A 24,108-nucleotide genomic window follows, 5' to 3' on the forward strand; every position below is an offset into this window, starting at 1 on the left:
TCTAAGAAATTGAGAATATTGAATTTATACTAGTCACATCTGTTATGTTTCTCTTATTAGCTTTTTTGTTAAAGTCAATAACTTAAGCTTTCTAGGCATGGCATTTAAGCTTCGTAAAAACTAATTTTGTTCCTTCTCTCCATTTTAAAATTTTCTTTTAATAATTTTAAAATTTACAAATTGTCTATGTAGATTTAAAGGACACAAACAGTCGATTATAATGTAACTTTAAATTCTGTCGTGTTCATATAGAGCCAGAGAATGATTTGATCAAATTTTAGGGATATAAAATCATATATGTCGTTACCACAAATAGTTATTAGTTTTTAACTGATGGAGAAATTTTGTAGTGATGATGAGGAGGAGGAGGAAGAGGAGGAGGAGAAAAGGAAGAGGATGAGAATAAGTTTGTCGACTTGGCATGTAAGCTGACAAGTTTTGTACTGGTCAATTTATTACCACTGAAAGTAGAACTAACATTCAAGATTATCTTAGTTCTCTCACATAACAATATGGTCGTCTCCCATGGTCGTGCTTTTTATAACAGAGGGCAAAAATCTTAAATATGTATAGAGCAGCAACTACAAAAAAGGGAGAGAGAGAGAGAGAGAGAGAGAGAGAGAGAGAGAGAGAGAGAGAGAGAGAGAGAGAGAGAGAGAGAGAGAGAGAGAGAGAGAGAGGAGAGGGAGGAGGGAGGAGGGAGAGGAGAGAGAGAGAGAGAGAGAGAGAGAGAGAGAGAGAGAGAGAGAGAGAGAGAGAGAGAGAGAGAGAGGAGTTAAATTCATCAAAATAATGAGTATAATTTTCGTAGATACTTATACAGCGAATAAAATTTGAACGAATTTATTACACCATTAAAGTCATCCAAAGGTTAGGCTTAGTAAGTTTGATATAGAATGAAATATGAAATTCCACTGGTTTTGATGGACCAATGAGCAGTTTGCCCGTATATTAATGAATAAACATTTTTCTAGGTACCTGAAGATCTGACATTATACCTGAACTTGTTGAATAAGAATATTTTGAGAGGACACAAATAAAAGCTATGAACAAATGATGAATGTTTTGGGGACAACGCCTTCCTTAATAAAACGTTATAACCGTCTTCAGTAACAAAACCTTTAAAGGATATGTTTTTAGATTAAGAAGTAGAATTGATGTGATATTATAGCTAAAGGCCTGATACGAAAATTCAATCATATCCTTTATATTTGTAGAATTCTATCCTGGCATGCCTAAGACTGCCCCTCTTTTGCTGTACATATTTATAAATTATTGTAAATTTTGTCATCTGGCTGTTGCCAAAATCTGTATTGGAGATAGATTGAAACAAATTACAGCAATATATTATGTATCTATTATTTCATTGCTTGAACCTCCCAATGTTTAATGAGTAATGTCCCTTTGTTATTTCTCTTCTCATGCAATGAATTTTCTTTTATGACATTAATATGCTTACCATATGCTTAGTATAACACAATCCTCGATTAATAATATTTATGAATGATCTTTACGTCATAATTAGCTCAATAAGTTTGTCTCCTTTCTATTTATTATTATCTCCTATCTAAACGTAGCCTAAATCAATTTTATTTGTGATGATTACATATTTTCGTTTCGTTTTCTCCTTTTATTTTTATAACAGTCCACTCTGGATAATTGCAATTCGGTTAATCACAACTTTTGGTTAATCACAACATTTCCCAAGTAACGAAATTAATCCTATATAAAAGTCACTGGTTAATTTCAACAAACTTCGGTTAATCGCAACAAATTTTCGCCCTAAAAAAGTGGTAAATTCAAGAAATTAATCAAACAAAATATCATGATTAAATTTCATCATAGAAGAAAGCGTGACAGTTTGAAAAATCGAGAGTGAGCGGGATTTATTGCTTCCATAGTGTGTCATCATTTTATTAGAGATAAAAGAGGGCGGGGCTTTGCAGTATGGGTTTGAGATGTCATCTGCGACTATTAAATAGGAGGTGAAGGGGCTGGGCATAGTTTTTACAAAAGGTAGACAATGACAGTTGTAAAGAGAGACTGTGCGATATCCTTTGTTTTGGGATTGACAACTGTGCATTGTGACAAACGAGTTTGGCAAGAGCTTATTATCTCTCATCACGGCTAATCTCTTTGACTCTTACAAATGTTAAGAACAAAAGTGTGAAAGTTAAACTAATTAGAATAAGATGTGGACTTGCACCAAAGCCTCTTTTGCTTGTCAAAATCTACACAGGGATGCCATATGGTTTTTGTTTCAATAAAATTGCTATGTCTGTGGTGGACTAAGAACAATGTTTACAACAACTTGTTTGAGTTTAGCATATATATGTGTGTAAAATGTTGCAATCACGTCAGGAAACTCAACTTCGATTAATTGCAACTTCGATTAATCGCAACACCTTGGGATCAGCAAAAATCCGGAGTGGACTGTATTTTATTTCAGTTCTGATTATATCAAGCTTTTTTTTTATATTTGGGATTGCTCTTTGTTATTGTCTTTTGCACTATACACTCTATAATCTTACATTTTTATTTCACTTTATTTATTTATTTATTTGATATTTTTTTATGATATGTAAGACAACAATATCCCCCCAAAATGATTTTACTCCTTTGTGTTTGCATCAAGGATTGGAGAGTGTTCTGTGTAAGTCTTTAATTTTTCCCCCCGAAATTTTGATGTTCTGTCATTCTCAACGTGTATTGTGTATTTCTACTGTCTAAGAGACACAGTACAATTGGTATGAGAATGGTAGACTATACTTCTGAAATATTTCAAACACATATCATGTATGTTACAATCATAAACCACGCTTTCTTAAACCGACTAATGATTTGGATATGGTTAATATATCATAATCATAATTGTCATCATCAATTTTATAAACTTAATATATACTTTCTGACTGCACATTGTAGTTGAATATAAAAAGATTTCATTTTGTTTTACTTCGCTATTCATAAACACGAAATATTTTTATATAGGTATTTTTCATATTAATCTTTCTAGAACTTATAAGATATTTGACATTTTACCCATTGTTGCACTTTTTTAAAATAACTTTTTTTTTTACTCTTAATCTGTAAAGCTAAAACTGCCTTGATATTTCCTTTGCTTCCAATGAAATCATACAGTGTAATACAGGGTCTCCATTTATAAGCACTCCAGCTACAAGCAAGATGCGGCTATAGGCACGCTCTAGGTGTGAGACATAATTTTTAGTATATAAATTTAGCCCTTTATAAAAGCACACTCACTAAAAAGGTCTCCGCTTATAAACGCACTCAGTTTATTGACCATTACTTAAAAATTACAAAAACAGAAGACTATAAATAAATCACTAAAGATTGACAAAATGGGGTAATACGAACCACCAATTTGCTCTGTGAGTAATGTATGATTCATACCTCACTATTCTATCATTACTTCCCTTGCACAAAACAATTGACACCTCAGTAATGAAACGGACATTGCATGTTCGCCATACAATCTTAAGTGATAACATTAGGCAGGTTTGGTAGCTCATTGAGATGGTATGGGAGAGGGCGGAATTCGGGATGGGCACATATTCCACTTTTGGTGTCGTTGACATGGTGCTGGAAGTGGGGTAAGAGTTCAGACTGTCACCGGACTGTCACCATAATCAATCTATCAAGACACTCATTTTGATGACCACAGTTTGTTTACAGAGGTGCTTAGTGTGCTTACAGTGCGGGGTATGTAGACAAAGATCACACTTGTACTCTTTGTCTGTGACTTTCTTGATTTCACTCACACGTCTGTTGACAAGTCTAAATACCTGCACTCTGCACCAACGATTTCTGCAGCAACAACCTCAAGCGATTAAAACCATCAGACTTTATCTTCAACCAAATGGTCAGAACAGAGTCTGAACCAGTTCACAGAAAAAGAAGATGACATAAGCAGGTGAATTTGACAAATGTCAACAAGCAACAATCACATGCTTATTTACCTCTCGTCCCACAATTATGGAGTAATATTGTGGCAAGAAAAGAGACAGTTTATTTATCCTTTAAAAAAATTAGCTTTAAAAGGAATAAAGAAATAAAACATGACTTTTAAATAGGCAATTCCAAACCTGAATCTTGGTGCATACCATTATGTATAAATTTGGAAACCAAAATGAAAAACATTATAGCTAAGTAATATATCTGAATTGGCTTAGATCGAAGCATGATCCGGCTATAAGCATGCTCTGTTGGATTCCCGAGGAATGTGCTTATAAACTGGGACCACTGTAAAAACAAATCCAATTTTAGTACTTCTCAGGTCACTGACAGAATTTTTGACAAACAAAATGTTTTATTTTTTCAGAAATGAATTTGTCTTCTAAAGTTAAATTTTTATGTCGTAATGTTTTTCTTTTTCTTTTTTTTTTTTCAAATGGTGGTTTGGTTTACTGTATGAAGATTTTGCATGATTGTTTAATGATTCCCTAGTTGTAGCCTCGTGGCAATATATTGCTTTATGTCGATTTATCGGTTTTGGGTCGTAACAATGCATGTTGTCTTATTCCTAATTTTTCCTTGGAAACAAAAAACAAAACAAAACAAAAACAAAAACAAAACAAATAAAATACAACAACACCCCAAACAAATAAAGAAAAAATACCAAAACCAAAATAAACAAATAAACACATTAAAAAAAAACAAAACAACAAAAAAAACCCAACAAAAACAAACAAACAAACAACAACACAATGTTACGTTCTAAAACTCTTTTGCATGAAAGTAACTATCATAAGGAAACCATTCTTTAACCCTTAACAGCAAGACTGAGTTTCTGTCGAATCTTATTTCTCTCGCTATTTACATGATTACAACTGCAGACCTAACTGTTTTCTCCAAGAAAGCAATAGCATTGATTCGACTATAGCTTTTCATTGCTCTCTTGCTGAAAATGGTCATATTTGATGTAAAAAATATAATTGAACTCTGCAATCAAAAATTATCAACTGACCCGATGTTCCTTATATTCTTCGTTTTCTTTGCATGGACGGTACTGCCAAAAAGAAATTATTACTTAATGTACTCTCTATGGTTTTAAGGGTGGTTAGTTTAGATCAAGACACTTATAATAATGACCTCTGTTTTTATCTCCTTTAGAATTTCCTCAAAAATGGCCAGGGTAATGTTTATTTGTTTCTTTTTAAAAATCTTATCAACTCATTACAAACACACCAGAAAGGCATGTTTACCTACATATTGACTGCTGTTTCACAAAAAAAAATCACGGGAAATTGCTTCTGAGCTTTAGATTATTATTTCGTTATCAGAGAATAATATTGCATCTTATTAGATGTCCCAATTTATTTGTTGTGTTTATCATTTTGTTTCAATTGAAGACATAAGTTTTGACAATTTTCTTTTAATTTTTCAAGTCAATGAGGTTTATCTACACTTCCTTTCATGAATGAGATTCTTCATTTTGGAATGGTTTGTCGTGGATAATCTTGGTGAAAAATGCCAAGGAGAATTAGAATTAGAATAACGGCATAATTTCAAATTATGGTAAAGAAAAAATAATCATCCCTAATTTCCAAAGCTGAGACATGGGCATCGTAAACTATTTCATTTATTCCGAAACGTGGCATAGTGATAACTCCATACTTTGATTAAAACTCCGGATGACGGAGGCGAAGTGAGAGAGGCTTATTGACTTGATATTGTGTTTTGCTCATATTTATTTACACTATTATGATATTTCAATTGGATATTTAGTTTTATTATTTAAGTCTGAATGCAATCATTGATGTATTTTAACATTGGGGTTTAACATTTTATAGAATTGAAAAAAGGAATGTCACAATAATGTTAAGCATGCAGTTACATATATCTTTGTATTTATAACATTTTGTATTACAGAAGATTAATTTTGAAGGTTATGGTTTGGTTATTGTGCTATGAAACATAATCCTGTTTTGACCAGGCCAAGTCTAAAAGAATCTTTAAAGGATTAAATTTTTAAAAATAAACATTTATAATATAGCTCATTTCCCGAGTTTATTATGCTCAACAAGCTTCACACTGTTTCATTTATTTCCCCAGAAGGCCATATGGAACCATAATATTTCCATTTCACACTGTACCAGTCACCTGTGATGCATGCTTTTTCACCAACACTCTTACAATGTCCGTCACTGCCTACTTCCAAGTACTCACTCGCACTTGATTCGAGTGGGGTAATGGTGTAAAGTGCCTTACGCATGTCTGGAAAAAATATTTTGATGATCATTGTCACCTGTTTGACCATTGGCCTTGCTTATTAAGCTTGACTTTTGTGAAACGATGAGATGCTGTAATTTTGAGCTACAAACGCCACCATAGTTAAGGTTTCACTACAAAAGGAAGAAACACCAGAATTTCGAGTGCAATATTTTCTAAGTTTGTTAAAAAAAATAAATGGGGTAAATATGAAAACCATGAGTAGATAATGATGTGAGAGGGTAGAAACACCCACACTCATTCGCATACCCCCCCCCCCCCAACACACGCACACACACACACACACACGCACACACACACACACACACACACACACAATATCTGAAAGCCTTTTGGCCCAAGGTTCATATATGAAGCTCTTACATCCGAACACACTTATGGGCCTAGTTTAACATTATTGTAATGGACAATATTTTGCATAATCTTTTTGAGATTTCCATTACAACAATTAGAATAAGGATTTGGGATATCAGACGTGCGATGTCAGTTAAAGATAAATGGGCCACAAGTCTAGTTTATGTATCTTAATTGGGTCGCGATATAAAAAAATTGGAGCACAGTGTCCGATTGGATTTGCGTCAGGGCTTTTATCTCCAACTCCTCTGGAATCCTGATATAGCCAACACCACCGGACCAAAAGATTGGTTTTAAAGCAAGGCTGACTTTATCCATCATCAATGGAACACACTAAGATGAAGGACAGAAAATTTGGGACCAACAAGAGATGTTGACTTTAAGCAGACGTCGACTTTGAGAGTGATGACTTTATGCGGATTCCTTTATGTGTCTGTTGTAATTGTAAATTGCAATAGACTAGCATCATGTAAAAAAAAAATATTAGCGTAATATTCACTAAATGTGCTCAAAGTGCTTTCCAAAGAATCCCTGACCAACAGCAACATGTAAGTTATAGAACGAAAGATGACGCCTGTTAGGCGATATTACAATTTTTCTGACAGAGACAACGTTGTTGATTGCCAAGTACTCATTTTACACCTGAATACGGTGAGAGAATGTGAGTAAAGAGTTTTTTCCAAGGACTCATCTATGCGCTGAGCGAAGCTCGAACCCAGGACCTTCCGATCTGAAAGCAAGTGTCATACCACAAGACCACATAGCCACACACGTAAAGGATAACAAGCAGTTGTAACTGTCCATTAATAGGTATAAATCTAGGAATTCCAAGGCTCAATAGGCCTTATGAAATTTAAGGACTATAATTGTATATCCACACAACACAGATCAATGCATTTCCTCAGGGGTTAGAATAGAGGTCCACTTAGGACTTAATTTTACAGTGATCTTTGTAAATATTGTTTTCTTAAAATTAGGGTGATATGTATTGAACCCTGAAAAAATATTTTAAATACTCTAGAGAAAGAGTCACTTATCTTCAGCTTTACTAATATAAATTTGTTAAAGATGCGTGAAAATAGTATTCATGTCTTCGCTACGCCTCTCATTTAATTCACTAATAATATGAATATTTGCAATAGTGTACTCGTGATCCCTCATGTCAATCTGATCTGGTACCTGTCGGAATGTTCTGGATGATGGAAAACGAGTTTAAAGTCAAAATGGTCAGAATGAGGAAGTTTGAGTGTGTAGAGGAATAAGAAATTAACCTCATTCTCCTCAATGAAAGCATTTATTTCAACTCAAATTTTATAATTTATAAGTTAAATCTTACCAGCCATTTACAGAATTTCTTCCCAAAACTTCACATACAACCAACACAAAAATATATTTTTTTTCACCCAAAACAAAATACAGTAAGTTTTTGCTATACGTAATTTTTTTTAGTAAAACAAATACGACAACAAAGTGTAACATTTTTATAATTGTATTTTAAAAACCCCCCAAACCTTTTGAGTATAGTTGTGACATTGCTTGATGCAGTCATTATATGGAATAATTCAATATGCATGAAATGTTTCTATTTTTCCCGAGTTGTGAAGTCTTGTTCACCCTGGAAATCCTCATGAAATAGTTTCACTGCCTCATTATCTTCCAGTAGCAATTGTTTGTTTTATGAATGCTATCCTAGCCTTCACACATTGTAGAATTTCGATTTCTTGTACGCTGCAAAATAAGGCTGCGCAAATAGGTATGCTTGTGACTTCACAAGCTTTCATACTTCAAATATAATATACTTAAAGTTTGAAGGTAGAGCCATATTTATTTTTCATGATTGTTAAGTGAAACCATGTTAATGTTTATTTTAACATTACATCAAAGTAGATAGCACTAATATTATCATTTACTTTTTAAAAATATGTTTTTTCTTCATTTGAAAATTTTGACCATTGTAAATATAATACAGGAATGTTTGCGTGCTTTAAAATGTATATTTGTTAAAGATTAGCACTTACTTTAGGCATTGAATTTGCTATTCATAAATTTATTTCTCATAACTTAGTTTTTTATTTGTTGTGTTTTGTAAGTTGTACCCATATTTTGTGCAAACCCATTAACATAAAAAAAAAGAAAGAAAAAAAAAAAAGATATAAGACATTAATAAGTGTATTGTATTCGTTCATTTGAAGCTCTGTTTAAAACTACGCCCTTTTGGGACAATGTTTAATTTTGTACATATATATATATATATATATATATATATATATATATATATATATATATATATATATATATATATATATATAATATATATATATATATATATATATATAATATATATATATATATATATATATATATATATATATATATATATCTCACAATTATTTTATTATATCTCCCATTTTTTATGAATAAAGGCAAAGGATTTACAAAGAGACGTGGATGAAATAACACAGAAGTTGTTAAATGTGGAGAAGCAACTGGTGGCTTCAGATACAGGCAAAATCCAGCTGGAGGATACAAAAGACAGACTGGCTACTCTTAGGAACCAAATGGAAGGAGAGAAACTGCAAAGGTTTGCCTGAATCAATGTTAGAGTTGACGATAGATTTACTTTTGAAAAAGAGAGAAAAACAAACAAACCTCAGACTTGTTAAAATGTGTATCTGTTACCCGCTGCATCAATTTGGTATCATTTCAGGATGAACCAGTTGGAGGGAAATGGATTTCAAATCAAAACACAGTTTACTCTCTTTTCCGACGGTATTAAATGCAACTCTAATCTTAATTTTATCATTAAAACTTTGAATTCAACTTTCAACACAAGACACGCCTTGACTATACGGGATTTAGAAACATGTTACACTGTTTCATGCACACACATTTCAGATTTCATCTTTCAACAGTGCCTGATCCTTATTTTAGAATGAAAAAGTAGAATATTCTCTCATGTCTTCCATCCTCATCCATTCATTGTTTATTTGTTGTGATTCAGGAAAAAGTAGAATATTCTCTCATGTCTTCATCCTCATCCATTCATTGTTTATTTGTTGTGATTCAGGAAAAAGTAGAATATTCTCTCATGTCTTCATCCTCATCCATTCATTGTTTATTTGTTGTGATTCAGGAAAAAGTAGAATATTCTCTCATGTCTTCATCCTCATCCATTCATTGTTTATTTGTTGTGATTCAGGAAAAAGTAGAATATTCTCTCATGTCTTCCATCCTCATCCATTCATTGTTTATTTGTTGTGATTCAGGAAAAAGTTCATAGTGGAAAATAGTACTCTCGTAAATAATATAGACATTAAATTATCCCAACTATCGGGTACTTCGGTGGTATAATGATTGCATGTTTGACTCATAATCAGGAGGCCTATGGTTCGATCCCCAATCAAGGCAAGCTGATTTCTTGAGATGAGAGATTTTCTTGTAATTCTTCTTTCTGCTTTCTCTGTCATTGTTTCATACACGCCATTTTAGTTTTCATTTCACACCAGTTCCTGCTGTCACACTTTGTCTAATATTGGCGACATATTGACCCTGCTGAAACCAATGCAAAGAGTTGCTGCGCTCATTTTGAAGGCAAATCAACATTCTATCAACAAAAGTTGATTTCCTTCAAATTATAAATTCCTCCATTGTTATTTCAAGTTGTATCCATAACTTAGTAGTCTTTACCAATATCACAATTGCAATGGCAAAAGGTGTGTATAAAACGGTGCCAACTATAGCAGACAGAAAATGAAAATAACAAACCACCTAGGGATCTAACCTCCGGTCAAAGATCAACCTGCAGCCTGTACTTCTGGGTCTTCTAACCTTCTACATCTGTTTTTCAATTTCTTTCTGTCTTTGTCTTGGAATGGGATTACTTGTTTTTGTCCTGACCCTGACCGGAGTCTTTGGCTGGGAGGGAAACAGTCAAATGTACAGTTAAACGTTTCGGAAGATGATATTTTTTCCCTTGTAAATCATCTGTTATGTATTGTTATATATGTGTTGTTTTGAATGTATAATGTAAGCATTTGAGTGTATTCCTCTTAGTGGGATTCTGTGCTGGTGTCTGGATGAGACTTAGGTAATCTCAAATAAGTACATTGATGGTATGCTCTTGGAATCTATATCTGTTCCCTATTTGAACCATTCTCCTTTATCTTGTGTGCTATTAAATTTTAATCTAGAATTTTTTTTCGACTATCCCATTTCCTCCTTTTTTACTGGCACTGAAATGGTCTAAATGTGTTGCAAGCACCGTAAAACCCTTAAATAAGACATAATAATATAAGATCCGCCTGCCTCGACTGGAGAATGAATATGATTTATGGGATGGTTTTTTTTTCTTGTATTTTTCTTTATGTCTTGCCTGGCACTGTTTTATACGTACCTTTTCAGATTTTTATTTAACACCAATGCCTGCTTCCTAATTTGTCACTTTGGTTCTTGCAATGGGGCAACTCTGATTTCAATTGCCCGATTGACATTGTTGTTAACCCTCTTTTGGAGAAAATGGTCATATATGATTATGGCTATTAGAAAAAATTAGTTCATCAGAGCCATAAGGTACATGGAGCTGGAGATTATTCTGGCTTCTATTCTGTTAAATGGACATGAATGTGATTTTTAAGGGGAAAAAAATAGAAGTTCAATAAACGGCTTGAGTGAAATTTCAAAAATTCTTTTGATTTGATTTTGTCTTATTCTATATTATTGGTCAATAGTAAATTCATAAACAAGCATGTTTAATAATATACTAGTAGTTAGTGTCAAACTCTAAGAATCATATTAGTATTAGATTTTTTAAAATTGTTCTTGAGCGTTTTATCCATGTGACGTCATCATAATATCAGAAGTGATTGCATGTAAAAAAAAAAAAAGATAAAAAAGAAATTCATCTTTCCATAAAAAAGAAATTATCTCTCTTTCCTTTAGAACACTTCTTGATCAGACAGTTGCAGAATTGAAGCACCAGGTGGCGCTGTTAAAGCAAAGGGAATCCAAACTGTCGATAGAGAACAAGGATTTCCAGCACACCATTCTTGATCTGGAATCCAAACTGGAGCAATTCCAGGATAATATCACGCTTGGTTATGACAAGGTAAGGGACATGCAGAGGATTTCGTCATGTTACAACGATTTAATGGCTGATATAAGATATTTTAATTATCAAACTTTTCAATTATTCTCTATTTCTTTAAATCTGTCCGTTTATTGTCCTCCTTTTCTCTTTCCAATTACTCTTACTCCTCCTCCTGCCATCCTCTCGTATAATATGAATTGCTGTCATGATGATAATGATGATGGTGGTGATGATGATGATGATGATGATGATGATGATGATGATGATGATGGCTCTGATGATGATGATGCTGATGATGATGATGATGCTGATGATGATGATGATGATGCTGATGATTACGATGATGATGATGATGATGATTATGATGATGACGAAGGTGTCATTACAATTAATGATAACACAGAAGAAAAGGAATAAGCTCTGTTCCTCACTGTTAACTACGGAAACATCAAAATCTTATTCTGTTTTTCAGCATTCTACCCATCAACAAAATATGTCTGAGGTAGGCAAACGGTCTCTCATGGACCAGATAACACGCCTTCAGCACGAGGTCAAAGAGTTACAATATGAATTGTTCACTGTTAGTGAGAGACGTGATGTAGACGTGAAGAGATACGAGGAGAGAAAGTTGAGGACAAAAGCTAAGCTTATGAAAGCCAGGTAGACACATTTTTTTCACAGTTCAGATGTCTTTGATGAGGTCTTGTGTTTGTCGGTTTATTTTTCATAAATTGAAAAGATGGTGAAAATTGAAATTATTTCTTTTCTTTGATCTAAGAATGAGTACTAAGACAACTTAGTCTGAGCTACGTGTAGATTGTGGCGTTTTAAATCTAGGGCATATGTACTAATAATGTTAATGTAAAGTAGTTCCTTAGAATGTTGGAGAAGTAATGATAATGATGTTGATAATGATGATGACGATGATGATGGTGATGATGATGATGATGATGATGATGATGATGATGATGATGATGATGATGATGATGATGATGATGATGATGATGATGATGATGATGATAATGATGATTTATTGTTTTGCAGTCAGTGTTACCCATTTGTTCACTGACAAGAAAACAACATGACTCTTTATAACTAGACTCTTGGCAACTGCTGACAAACACACATTGTTAACTTCTCTAAAACATTTTCTTTTCAACTTTTTTTTTCACGAAAAGAGGTGATTGATATGAGCATTATAAACGGCCATTTTAATTTCCAAACCATTTTAGGGATTTCTACACAACCGAGCGTACCAAGTACTCAGAACATATGAAGCATCTAGAGGACGACTTGAGACTTACTAGGGCAACATTGTCCAAAGAAGTTGAATGGCGGGATAAAATGGATGACAGTTACAAGCAGTTGTTGAGAGAAAAAAGAGATCTCATCACTCAGTAAGGTTCATTTTTAAGTTTGCATTTTGCGAATGAGAAAAAGATGCCCTTTAATCTTAGGCTATGATTTTCTGCAATATTCTGATATCTTTGTTTTTCACTTGTTGTATTCTTGCATTGTATGTGGCATATCATGATGGTTTGTCAGGGAAGGCATTAAAAGACCAGGCCCAAATGTTAAAAGTGTATTTGCTTATTAAGCACACAATACTATTCTTATATGCGTAGTAACCGCTGATCAGGAAACTGTTATTAAGGAACAAACACAGTAGTTGACAAGAGGAATAGCTCTTAAAACACTTATTATCTGTAGAGAAGATTAACGTATTGCGTGAAACCAAACAGACATATTTACTTTAATCAATCAGCATCAGCAGAGGCATAAAAGAATCTAGGCAATGGGACACTTTAAACGTCATTTATTTTATGTTAATTTTTTATCATGTCATGACACCATTACCCACTGATGAAGGTCTTGTAAAAAAGATAATGTGAAATCAGTAATGTATACAGCCCTTGTGAATGCAAATTTGTTGTGATTTGGAGCACTTTGCATTTAACTAGATATTTGATTAGGAACTATTTTATTTTGATTATAGAGATTAGAAGATGTATTTGATTTCTTAACTATCTCATATATTGTAAGGGCTCTGAGCACTTCACCTTGATTAATGAAGTGCTCAATTAAGATAATTTATGATACATTCTGTAACGGGCTTTCTCTTGAATTAACCCAATTAGTTTCCGGTTTAGCTGGTCAGTAGATTGATTTATGGTTCCGCCCTTCAAACAAATCCATTTTGCTCTTCAAAAGTGACAGCCACAGAAGTTGCTTATAAAACTATCAGAATGTGTCACATTGCAATATTATCCTCTACACACATGACATTCCTGTTTTCATTTGTCACACATATTCTTTTAACTAATGGAAATTATTTAGAAAAATATTTTTATTGACTATTTAGAAAAAAAAATAATTTTATTGTTGCAGTATGCAATTATGCACCTTGCGTTCTTCTGCCAGTGTAATATTTATTTATTTAAAGATATATATATATATATATATATATATATATATATATATATATATATATATATATATATATATATATATATATATATAACATTTCAAGTATAATTATGATCTTCTACAATGTTGTATATATATTATTTCATTACGTGACAAGGACTTAGAAAGGTTGATGAGAACAAATATAATATTTTATGTACAACCGATTTGATTTCCATCTGTCTTGTTTTCATTTTTTATTTGTTTCAATGATTTTATTTTTCATTTTGAAATTGGAAGTCTGTTATTGTCGAACATTTAAAGGTTGAAATCTCTGTTATAAAATCACTTTTGTTTTGTTCTAACATTTCATTTTAAAAATCGCATTGTGTCTACTTTCTGTCATCTTGATTTTTTTTTTTCATAAAAACTTTTCCTCTTTAATATTATTTTCAAGCTGTTCAAATGAAATGTAATCATCCAATTCAAAGTCCAATGCGATAAAGCTTTTTTTTAAAATGAGACTTTAAAGAGTTGTTGTTTTCTGTAATATATAAAATAAACAATCCTGCATTGACAAGTCAATGTGCAGTATATAGCAAGGCCTCGCGTACAATGAGAAAAAAAAATGATTGTAATTCAAATAGCATTGATTTTAAAATCTCTATCTCTTTAATCAATGGGAAGGGGTTTTTGTGTTTTACTTCTGGTTGCTTTTCTCCCAGTTGAGTACCATCATTCTTGTTCAACTCTAATTTGAGAATGAGTTTTCGTCTCCATTCTTTTTAGGTGATTCAACTATCCTCCTTTTATTCTTCTACCTTCACTCTTGACACTTTTTTTTTCTCAAATTCCCTTTTACCTGTTTCACAGACTTTTGATGGAAAAAAAGAATCTCTTGACCATTTCTCAGAGTCCATATTTATATTATCATTAGTTATAATTTTTTATTGAGTTATATAACATTTCATAACAAAAGATTAAGCGATAAACAACTCTACTTTTGTTGTAGTATTAGTCTTGCATGCAGAGTGTTTTAGAATAGAAACGTATAACAAAGTGTATATTATGTATTATTAACTCGTATATGCTGAAATTTAAGACACGTGATTTCTTAACTCATCTCCTGTTTTCAGAAAAACTACTTTTTTTTTTTGCAATTACTATTACATTCACTTTTTTTAATATGGTCATTTTTTAAGTCATAAAAAAAAAAAATTATGATAGAGCATTGCTGTGGTATTATTGTTGTTATTATTATTATTATTATTATTATTATTATTATTATTATTATTATTATTATTATATTATTATTATTATTATTATTATTATTATTATTATTATTATTATTATATTATTATTATTATTATTATTATTATTATTATTATTATTATTATTATTATTATTATTATTATTATTATTATTATTATTTATTATTATTATTATTATTATTATTATTATTATTATTATTATTTATTATTATATTATTATTATTATTATTATTATTTATTATTATTATTATTATTATTATTATTATTATTATTATTATTATTATTATTATTATTATTATTATTATTATTATTATTATTATTAAGTACTGGTTAAAAAAAATATTTTTGAGAAATAGTCTATTGCTTTTTCAATTTAACCCTCCTTATTTTATCTCCTTTTTCCCCCATTCATTTTGTCAAATCTGTATGTATCCAATCCATGTGATCTCTGCTTCCAACTCATGGCTATAATTATTCAAGGTAAGATTTCACTAACAATACACAACTAACACTAATTCACTTTCTGTAGAATGTGTCAATTTAGATGAACGGTAAAGGTCTTAATATGTTATGTCTTTATGATTATCGTCCACTGTCACACACTTTGGTTCTAGAATGAAATCGTGTTGAGGAGCACATATTTGCAGGTCTGATAATCGAAAACAATTTAACATTGTTGCAATGGGCCATGTTTTGCGTTGGTTTGAGAGTATTTCCAGTACAACAATGAGCCCATAACAATTTGGATTATCAGACCTGAAAATAAATACCCATCGCATCGTATATTGTATTTCCCATTTGTAATTAGAGAATAGGTCATCATTAAAAAAAAGTGACCCTAGTAGTGAAAATTAGACGTTAAAATGCGAGAGGGGGGGGGGGGGGGGGGAGAGGGAGGGGAGGAAATTCTTTCTATTGAAAACTTTTAAAGTAAATAAGGATAAACACGTGACTCACCCCTTCAAAGCTGAATTATTTCAGGGTGACAGGATGGCAAAAAATTTTTTTGAATCTGAAATGACCGAAAGTAACGGCGTTCATTGCCCTCAATCAATAATACAAACTTAAATCAAGTTTCTCATACTTTGTTAATGAAATTGTTATTGCTTGAAGCTTGGAGAAATAATTAAAAATAGGAAATGAAATGGAAGCTCACTTTATTAAACGAAGACAGATAATGTGGACATTTCGGATTTCCTCTTTATCAACAAAACACAATGAATGAAACACTAAGGACAAATGAGAGATGTGAGAATGGTGTAGATAAGGGAATATCCACATTAACTACGCCATTCTCACATCTCTTATTCATCTTTAATGTTTTATTCATATAAATTGAAAAGCTGAAACGTCCACTTATTTGTTTTTGTTTGATAAATTGTAGCTTCCTGTTGATATTTATTTCATACTTTGCTATAAATTCAATTTCGAGCATCCCAGTCATCCTGACATAATTTCGTTAGGAGAGAAATCACCAATATTAACTAAGATTTCTCTAAATGAAATTCACCATTCATTTTAATTGATTTTCGGGTTTGGAAAAAAATATTTGTGGTCTTATATTTCTCTAACCCAAACTTTTAGCCAGTTTACACAGATATGGATTTGTACTTAAATTATATTGTAGAATAGGCAAATGTGATTACAAATTTGCCTGATTGGGTCTGTCATTATTTGGTTCTGTTGTTTTAAAGAAAAACAAAATTAAAACGGTCGACAAAATTATAAATAAATCAAATAGGATTGTATAGGGGTATGATTTAAAAATGATAAAATAATTATGTTGATGTCACGTTTGACAGCTTTAATTTTTAGATTTTACATTTTATGGATTATGAAGTGTATCTAATGATCTTTCCTTTTTTTGCAAACCGTGTCCTTAATTTTTTAACATTTTTTATTTGGCATACGTCTCAATTGTTTTAGATCTAAAATATGTATTGGGTTCTTGTGGTCTCACAACATAGTCAGGAACAATTATCTTTCTTAGTCATGCTTACAAAAAAAAAACAAAAAAAAAAAAAAACAAACTAAGGAGATATATCGCTTTCCAAACCTTTATATTATGACTCATTGAAGGTGCATTTATGTGATTATGCGTTATTAATGATTCATAATTTTCTATTAGTATACATTTTCCCATGCAATGTTCAGTAAAGGAATAGAGTTCCATTTGTCATGATTTTATACAATTCTTTTTGTCCTTATTTATATCAACAATTCATTCATTTCTAGATTTTGTTCTGATTGTATCCTAGTATTCTCTTTTTCTGCTTGAATTCTTCGACATTTACCTCTCATCTTTGTCAATATGGTTTCTATTAACCTGGAGTAGGCATTGTCACTGATGGAAGATAACCATTATTTAAATTATCATACACAACTTTTCTTATTTTGTTATAGATGAGGATGATCAAATAATAAATCTCTCTCAGTGCAAAGGAATAAAGCTATAAGCTTTTATTTACAACCTTTTTTATTTCTATATATAATCCCCATTAAAAAAAAGCCCCTTCTATTGTCCCGGACCTAGAGAAGTCTAAAAAAAAAGTAGAAATCTTTGGGTTTTGCTTTATGCAAGACTTTTGCTTTATTAGAGAAGTCTGCTTCATCTCAAGAAGTCTTGTTTCATTACTCTCTTAATCTCATGAACAATTGTAAACCACCTGACGGGGTTAGGTCAGGAAAGCGAATGGGGTGAAGTAGAATTTGATACCAGCTGCCTGATTAGAAAACGTCTTCGCCAAACTTTCCATATGACTCTGATAAACCAAAACAATTTCTCTGGTCAAAAATAATAATTCAATCAACGATCATACATTGTTGATCTTTTAATCGGTGATAAGGTTTTAAAAGTGACATGTATGAAACTGATGTGTCATATTGATATGATTACTTTATTTAACTTTCTAACCAAAACTATATTACCACAATGTATGATGGACACCGGTATATATTTTAAAAGTCTCTTAATAGATTTCAGTTCAACGCTTCCCTTGACTGGTATTTAATTAAGAAACTAGGGAGAAGGCACCGGGGAATAAGATAAAGATCTGAAAAAGTGTGTATGAAAGTTTCCAGACATAGCAAGAAAGAAAAATACAAGAAAAAAGAAAAAAAACCCATCCCAAAAAATCAGTCTACCTCGACTGGGGATCGAACCTCAGACCTTCTGATTACCGGTCAGACGTCCTGCCATTACACCACAGAGGTTCCCGATAGATAGTTGGGACGATTTTAATACACACCTATACTCTTCACATTTTTCTTGTATTTTTCTTTCTTGCTTTGTTTGGCACCTGTCATACACACTTGTTCAGATATTTATCTTACTGGCAGTTAAGCACTGTGTTAATCTCAATGTTCTCTTGGTTCAAACTTTTCATTGAACTCAATTTGTTAATTGGTTTCTATGTTTGGTGAAAGATGGTGCACGGAATAATTTTTTCAATTTTTCTTTGCCCACCTTGAAATGAATTCATTGTTCCCAAAAGTTGGTTTTTCTTTCTTTTTTTTTATTCCCTGTATATAGGGATATTTATAGTTGATAACCCAGCGTCCCGATCATGTTCAATAATAACGAACTATTGGAGATGGCAAATCAAAACCAATATCCATTTCTCTCTTTATGCTTATCAATCCTCGTCCGATTGGCATAGATAACCATGAGCTCTCGACCTAAAATAATTAAATAATTGGGGTTTATATAGTGCAATATCCACTAAACGTACTCAAAGTCCTTTTCAAGGGGTCGCTGGCCAACAGCAACACTTAACATATGGGACGTGACATGACGCCTGTTAGGCAATATTACAATTTTGTTTTTGGACAGAGACAACGCTGTTAATGGCCAGGTACTCATTTTGAACTTGAGTAAGGTGAGAGAATATGAGTAAAGAGCCTTTTCCAAGGACTCAGCTATGCGCTGAGCGAGGCTCGAACCAACGACCTTTCGATCGGAAAGTGAGTGTTATACCACAAGATCACATAGCCGCACTTAGAGCTTGCAAAAATATTCATGCAATGATTACTGATGACAATGTAGTTCCTCAAGATTTTTTGCGCCGTCCTTTGCTCTTTTCTAGTACTCGTGTAATGTGTAACAATGTAATGTTTGGATTTATCTGTAAGCGTTTGTGATAGAGTTGCTTAAATTCAGAAATAGACAAGGACCTTGGTGTCTAGATTTCCTGAAGTCTTAGACCCTTACAACATTCAGCAAAAGTGCATATAGTAAATTTATTCAGAAAATGTATCAAAATATGTAATAAGCAATGATTTGAGTACAAATGTTTCTCCAGCCAACAAAAAAGCATTATCAAATGGTGATAAAAAATCAAACCAAAAAAAAAAAAAAAAAAAAAAATACCAACAAACAAACAAACAAAAAAATCCAAACCAAAACAAAGAAATATAACAAAACAAAAACACCCCCCCCCCTGAACTATTATATTGCGCAATATCCACTAAACATGCTCAAAGTGCTCTACAAAGGGGTCCCTAGTCAACAAAAGCACTAAACATGTAGGATGAGACATGACGCTTGTTAGGTGATAACCATTTATTTTCCAACAGAGACATTACTGTTAATGGCCAGTCTTCAGAAGACTTGTTCCGGAAGGCTTATTTTTTATGAAATAGATATTGCTTAGATTTTGTTTCTGTACATGCTTATTATGTAGTGTCATGATTTTTATTTTTGTTTTGTTTTTGTTTTTTAAACATTTTTATTATGTAAAGTGCCGCAGAGCACGATTAACATGGATGTTTAGGCGCTATATAAGTTCATTATTTATTATTATTTATTACTCGTATTACACCTGAGTATGGTGACAAAATGTGAGTAAAGAGCCTTTTCTAAGGACTCAACCGTGTACCGCTCAGAGTGGGACTCGAACCCAGGACCTTCCGGTCTGAAGGCGAGTGTCATAACACAAGACCACATAGGGATACGATATGTAAAATCATCAACCATAGAAGATAAATTCATGTGAGCACGTCTATGATTATGAACACCTTTCTGTTTTTCATATACTTCATTGGAATGAGTTTATATTATCAATATTCTATGAGTTTTCGACTTAATTTTGGCAATTATTTCTTTCCCTGCTTTCAAAATGATTGGTGTGTCATCTCATGTGTGTTTATCTTAGTTAATCTTACATTTCCTTTCCTTCCACTTTTTGTGTTAAAAAATAGCCAAAGCTTTGAGACGATATTACTTTCATTTGGCTTTCTTTACACCCTATTTTATTATCCATATTATGATTGATTAAATGAGGGCACATTGTATTGGATCTGTCATCATTAATTGTCACTTCTTAGTTGGGGTTCCTGACCTACCATAGTGGGAAGGAAGGCACTTACTGTGTCTTCTGTCCCCGTATATCTGTTTTCCAACATACTTTCTGTCTTTGTTTTGGAATGAGATTACTTGGTTTTTGTCCTGGCCCTGGCCGGATACCCTAGTTGGGAGGGAAATATTATATATAATTAGTAAACATTTGAGTGAATTCCCCTTAGTGGGGACCTGTGCTTGTGTCAGGATGAGACATTTAGGTGACCTCACACTAAGTACACTGACAGTGCTCTTAAAATGTACATCTGTTCCCTATTTGAAGCAATTCCCCGTTGTCTTACATTTTCTTGGGTGCCTTATTTCTAATTTTCTTCCTTTTTACTGGCGCTGATATGACCCTAAGTGTTACAGGCGCGTAAAACCCTTAAAAAAACAAAAACAAACAAAAATAAAAACAAAAAACCCCCAAAAAACACACCAACAAAAAACAATTGTCACTTCCTGCCAACACTTAAAGAATTGTTTTATATGAGTATTTTCTTATTATTTAATTTTCTCTCTCTGTTTTTTAATTTGTTGCTGCACACATTAAACACTGTCTATCCTATTCATACGTTGCACCTTTTTATTCTGTGATCGATAAAAGATATAAGAATAAACATATATATATATATATATATATATATATATATATATATATATATATATATATATATATATAGAGTCAAAATGAACAGATTTGCGAAATTTAAGTGTTTTCTTCCTTTTTGGGAAACTGCATTTTACTATAGAATCAAGTTCACACCGACATTTAACTGGATTGAGATAATTGGTCACTTATAAACTCTGATAGATGTTTTTTTAAAGTTTAGATTCTTCCTCACAACCACAAAACTAGTGACAAAGACTGAGAGACCTAGAATGATGTCTTATTGTTTTGTTTTGTTTTTAAAACTGTGCTATTACTTCTATTATTACTAGTACTACTACTACTACTAGTACTACTACTACTACTACTACTACTACTACTACTACTACTACTACTACTACTACTACTACTACTACTACTACTACTATTACTACTACTATTACTACTACTACTACTACTACTACTACTACTACTACTACTACTACTACTACTACTACTACTACTACTACTACTACTACTACTACTACTACTACTACTACTACTACTACTACTACTACTACTACTACTACTACTACTACTACTACTACTACTACTACTACTACTACTGCCACTGCTACTACTACTACAATTACTATTACTATCATCATGATACATATTAATTTGTGTTGTTTTGGATGGTCAAAAGAACATATATTTCTTATCATAATATAGAATGAGATTTTATATTATGTACATGTCAATAACTATGTAGTTTGTTACTGTTTTGCGTAGACCCCCCCCCCAAAAAAAAAACAAATAAAAAAAAACAAAGAAAAGAAAAAGCTCTCCACCTGCAATTGTAACATTTATTCTCTGACAATAGGCTGTGACGCATGTTGCTAGCTTGTTTACACTAAAGGATGCTAACATACGACTTATACTATATTCAGTATAAATTTGTGTTGCATATTTTCTCAACCTAGATTTTAAATGCACCATTGTGAACCACATTCAGAAATGATTTAAGTCAATTGCACGATAAGTAACAATCTATATATATATATAATATTTGGCTAAATGCATCTTACATAATTTGCCTATTGTGGTATCTTATTGGTAGTAAATGAATGCTCATATAGGCACATATTTTTAAAAGAACAAACCAACAGAAGATTGTACATATTTTAAAGCGGTTTACTTCAAACAATTGTCACATATCGTACAATCGTTAATTCTATTGTTGTAAAAATACCTTATGGTCCACTTTACTTTTTTACCTTCATTTTACATAGCCAAATCTGTACCTACACTGCCATACTCTGGAAAAACACATAAAAAATTTTTTTTGCCAGAAAACTCGTCCTTCAAATATCGATTGATTATAAAAACGACTCTCATTTTGTAAAAAAAAACTGTCAAACCTGAAATTTCAAAGATTCTTCAAGGAAGTCCCAGGTTTGAGAGTTTTGACAAGCTGATAGCCATATCAATCGATCGATATTTGAAGGATATGAGATTTTTGGTCAGAATTTTTAAAATGTTTTTTTTTTCCATAGCCCGGCAATACAGTAATCTCTCGTGGAAGTAAAAATTAAGGGTAATGTGTCTCACATAAAGAAATTCGCTAACTGTAAGGCATTTCTTCATCTCCCTGAACTAGTGAGGAAGTCTTCCAATAACTATTGAAAGATTTTAAGACTTCTCCCGACCACCTTCCATCTTATCTCTTCCATTTCAGCCACCAACCTTGGAATTACTTTCAGGTTGTCGGAGGTGGAGGAGAATATGAGGGACAAGGCACGTCTGCTTTCAATGGCTCAAGTGAAGACCAAGTACTTAGAGGAAGAGAATGGTCGTCTTCAAGAGCGGGTGCAGAATTTGACACAACAGAAACAACATTTGGATAAGCTTTTGAGAGATTTTGGAAAGAGAGAGGTGAGTGAGGTTTTTAATCGTTATCACAAACCACAGGACAGTTTCTAATTTAGCTGGAAAACAAAATATACCTTTATTAAAGCTGGATAGGACTTGGTATAAAATAGAAACTTTACTGCAGCTCTTTTAAATGTCAAAGCGAGAGAAATTTGATGAAGACCAAGCCCCAAAATAATGCTGTGAGTTGCCATAAAAAACCCAACACAATATATATAATTATCCAAATTTATTGAGTTAATTCTTCTTGAAAGGTAATGAAGGTCTTATGATATTTTATCTCCATTTTCTCTCATGTGAGTGGCAGAACTGCGGAGTGAAATAATTGAAAGTAAAATCCACTTGCATTGCAATAAATCATAACACTGTATTTCCATCGTATCCTCTTCATTTCTCTTTCCATTTCAATTGGTCAGGAACAGGCGGCTTTAGTACCAGTGTTATTGCGCATTCCGCAAACCCAACAACAACCTTATTTTCCTCATCATCCTTACTCGTACAAACAACAACCTCAGCATCCTCTACACTCATAACCCGCCGATGTTTTGATGGTATAATTGTAGAACTTATCCCTGTCTAACAATTCACTGACATGTTTTAAAGAAGGAAGAAATATTTGTTCTCTTTCTGAACTTCCCCATTCCCAAAGGTGCCATCAATAAAAACCTTATCTCATTTCATATTGTTTTTCATATAACAAGTGTAGGATGGACCTCAGCAGAAGATATCACCTTTTTGTTTCAGTTGATGTAATTGAAATTGATTGAATTCATATTTTGATCTTCAATTAATCGAAGATAATATATAATGACAAACTTTTTACGTCAATCAAAAACAAACACCACAAGTTACAAAACAAGTTATTTTATAATAAAACACT

At 32.3% G+C, this 24,108-nt stretch overlaps 1 protein-coding gene across 7 annotated transcripts in view; it reads left to right on the forward strand.

The window, feature by feature from the left end:
• LOC144971245 (uncharacterized) overlaps positions 1 to 24,108 on the forward strand; it is a 66,367-nt gene that overhangs the window by 36,226 nt on the left and 6,033 nt on the right. For 2 of the 7 annotated variants that reach the window (XM_078911802.1, XM_078911803.1), the window contains 6 exons: positions 2,636 to 2,653; positions 9,030 to 9,187; positions 11,545 to 11,710; positions 12,165 to 12,352; positions 12,925 to 13,089; positions 23,060 to 23,231. In XM_078911802.1, the coding sequence (XP_078767928.1) occupies positions 2,636 to 2,653; positions 9,030 to 9,187; positions 11,545 to 11,710; positions 12,165 to 12,352; positions 12,925 to 13,089; positions 23,060 to 23,231 (867 nt within the window). Of the gene's footprint in view, positions 1 to 2,635; positions 2,654 to 9,029; positions 9,188 to 11,544; positions 11,711 to 12,164; positions 12,353 to 12,924; positions 13,090 to 23,034; positions 23,232 to 23,644; positions 23,780 to 24,108 lie in introns of those variants that run through there. The other 5 variants (XM_078911804.1, XM_078911808.1, XM_078911805.1 and 2 more) reach the window with 4 other exon arrangements.

The sequence above is a fragment of the Berghia stephanieae genome, chromosome 4 (genome assembly GCF_034508935.2).
Source record: "Berghia stephanieae isolate SIO BIC M18660-M18661 chromosome 4, UCSD_Bste_1.3, whole genome shotgun sequence".
Classification (NCBI taxonomy): domain Eukaryota; kingdom Metazoa; phylum Mollusca; class Gastropoda; order Nudibranchia; family Aeolidiidae; genus Berghia; species Berghia stephanieae.